The sequence below is a fragment of the Hippopotamus amphibius genome, chromosome 2 (assembly GCF_030028045.1).
Source record: "Hippopotamus amphibius kiboko isolate mHipAmp2 chromosome 2, mHipAmp2.hap2, whole genome shotgun sequence".
NCBI lineage: Eukaryota > Metazoa > Chordata > Mammalia > Artiodactyla > Hippopotamidae > Hippopotamus > Hippopotamus amphibius.
This window is the reverse complement of record NC_080187.1, coordinates 174148651-174151709: the sequence shown is the minus strand read 5'-3', so window position 1 is coordinate 174151709 and position 3059 is coordinate 174148651. Positions and strand designations below refer to the sequence as shown.

The window sequence follows — 3059 nt, the reverse complement described above, 5'->3', positions numbered from 1 at the left end:
CATTCATTTGTTGTTGGGCATTTAGGTTGCTTCCATGTCCTGGCTATTGTAAATAGTGCTGCAATAAACATTATGGTACAAGTTTCTTTTGGGATTATGGTTTTCTTTGGGTATATGCTCAGTAGTGGGATTACTGGGTCATATGGTAGTTCTATTTGTAGTTTTTTAAGGAACCTCCAGATTGTTTTCCATAGTGGCTGTACCAACTTACAGTCCCCAGGTAAGACCAGCTTAAAGGAGCACAGTCTGAGATAACAGGCATTTGAAATATCAAATGATCTTCTTTCTCTTACTCTGATCTTTGGCTTACATGTTCCTTTTAGAAAGATTTTTCCTCCATATTAGACAAATGAGGATGGTATACTGGCTGAAAAGGGAAGTTTTATATTTTCTTTGTTTAAGAGAGTGAATCACGGTTCTTTCCTGATTTCAAACCTGTATACCAGGCCCATTATTGAATAAATGGCAACAGCAGCTACCTCCTTCTGATTTATTAACAATGACTCAGTCCTGTGCAGAGATATAAATCTTGATCTCTACATTCTTCCTGTGCATTTAATCATCAATCTAAGACATAATTTGACCTTTGCTGCTTTTATGCATCTGAATCCCTCATATCACAGGATATGAGAAGAACATTTAACCAGAGAGTTCAGTAGTTAGAGATGTGACCACCAGATGGTGGTGCACCTCTGCTGATGTAGAATACGTGGAGGGTTCATTTTAGTGGATTCTGAATGAATGGGCTTAGGGCAGAAGCAGAGGCTTTTTCTTATTGGCTGGGTAGACAATGTGACAAACCACCAGAGAAAAGAAGGGAACACTTGCTAATAGAAGCAGCCCTCCTGGCTGGAGACTGCAGGTCCACAAGTGATCCTAAATGGGAAGAACAATGAAGATGCCCATTGGAGCTTTCATCACGTTCTTGTGGCTGCAGCTGGACTGTGAGTTGAGGGTTTATGGGAAACAGAGTGTGTAGATGGATATTCTTTAGAAGTCAAGACTGGCTTTATTCAGGTTGCTTCTAGTTACTGTAGAAAAGGAAAAGTAAATTCTGGAGCTTAATCATCTGGCAACACTTCTCCTTTCTCTGACTTCTTTCTGCATAGGTGTCAGCCTTGGAGAGAAGGTGGAGCAAAGTCCTTCTACCCTGAGTGTCCAGGAGGGAAACAGCTCTGTTATCACCTGTACTTACACAGACACTACTTCAGACTACTTCCCTTGGTATAAGCAAGAACCTGGAAAAGGTCCCCAGTTCCTTATAGACATTCGTTCAAACACAGGCAATAATGAAGACCGAAGACTGACTGTTTTATTGAATAGGACAGCCAAACGTGTCTCCCTGAACATCACAGCCACCCAACCTGAAGACTCAGCTGTCTACTTCTGTGCAGCAAGTACACATTGCTTCCCAGATACCTGCTACCTGTACTCAAACCTGTGACTGCGGCAGCCTCCTTCCTTTGGCCCAGAACTTCAAGTATAGCGTCTTCTATATTGTTTATCTGCAGGCGGAAACTGATGTGTTAGTCATGAAAAGCAATGGGATAGAATATTAGGTTCAAGGGCAACTAAAAAGGGTTAGAACTTTTTGTTGGATAACTGTTGCTTACTGAATTCTAGAAGGGAGTTAGTAATTTACTGTTTTATTTTGAAATTGTAAGATTGACTTTATATTTTGCTATTCAGACTCCTCTCCTATAAGTAACTCCCCCGGTATGCAAATTACAATCCTTATTATGAATTTTTATTTTTTTAAAAAATTAAAAAAATTTATTTTTGGCTGTGTTGGGTCTTTGTTGCTGTGCTCGGGCTTTCTCTAGTTGTGGTGAGCAGGGGCTACTTTTTTGTTGCAGTGGGTGGGCTTCTCATTGCGGTGGCTTCTCTTGTTGCGGAGCACGGGCTTTAGGTGCATGGGCTTCAGTAGTTGTGGCTCGTGGGCTATAGAGTGCAGGCTCAGTAGTTGTGGTACATGGGCTTAGTTTCTCTGTGGCATGTGGGATCTTTCCAGACCAGGGCTTGAACCCGTGTCTCCTACATTGGCAGTAGGATTCTTAACCTCTGTGCCACCAGGGAAGCCGCATGAATGGGTTTTTAAATTTTGTGTTCTGAAAACAGTATTTATTATTTTTCTGAGTATACAAATTACATGCAAGATATAGGAAAATATGTGATATATGATTAATATGATGTTGATAATTCTGTAATCACATAATATTGCTAATATTCAGTTTACTCTTTTTTTTGTTTTTTTAGCTCAAAAATATTTATTGTGTAAAATTGAATTGTTAACAATCTAGTACATTGTGACAAAATGTATACAATTTTTTTCTCATTAGTTAACTATTTTATATGTATTAGTGTATATATGTCAATCCCAATCACCCAATTCATTCCTCCACCTCCCCCCCCCGCCCCCGTTTTCCTCTCTTGGTGTCCTTGATACAAATTCTTATCATAAACAGTATCTTTTTTTCACTTAATATTATATGTTTAATTAAGCATTCCCATTTTATTGTCTTGTTCCCAAACATCAGCTTTTAAATAGCTCTGTGAGAGATACTAATAAATTACAATTTTATATTAATTTTCTTCCTCTAAATTTGTGGTAAAATTTGACAGCCTATTTTATGTGCTTTTCATGTGCCACATTCTTATTGAAAAAAATGTGACATGGATTTTCCTTTAGTGCCCAGTTATGATATATATTTTTTGTGTGTTTGAGGAAAAGTAAGATAGAAAGTGATTTGAGAATGTGAGTTTCATGTAAAATTCACAAATCTATTCTCTTTACAAAATGCTGTAAGTATGTATTCACATTTACTCTCGCATAGAATTTAGAAGACTTGTGTGTTTTATTCGCTGCTTTATCTGCAGTTCCTAGCACAAATTTTTTCACATAGTTGATTATCAGTAGGTGTTTATTAAAGAAAGAAAAGGTGAATTCTGCCATTTGTTCATATTTTAATGTAAGCTTTGTAATTGAATTAAATTATAAATTGATTTGTGGAGAACAAAACTCTTTAATGTGTATATTTGATAATTTGACTGTTTAAGAA

General features: G+C 37.3%; 1 gene segment (V, D, J or C); it reads left to right on the top strand.

Annotated features, from left to right (window-relative positions):
* Positions 1–892: 892 nt before the first annotated feature.
* LOC130844627 (T cell receptor alpha variable 13-1-like) lies at positions 893–1444 on the top strand. The segment is given in 2 exon segments: positions 893–944; positions 1110–1444. Coding segments are annotated over 2 exon segments (387 nt in total).
* The last annotated feature ends 1615 nt before the right edge of the window (positions 1445–3059 follow it).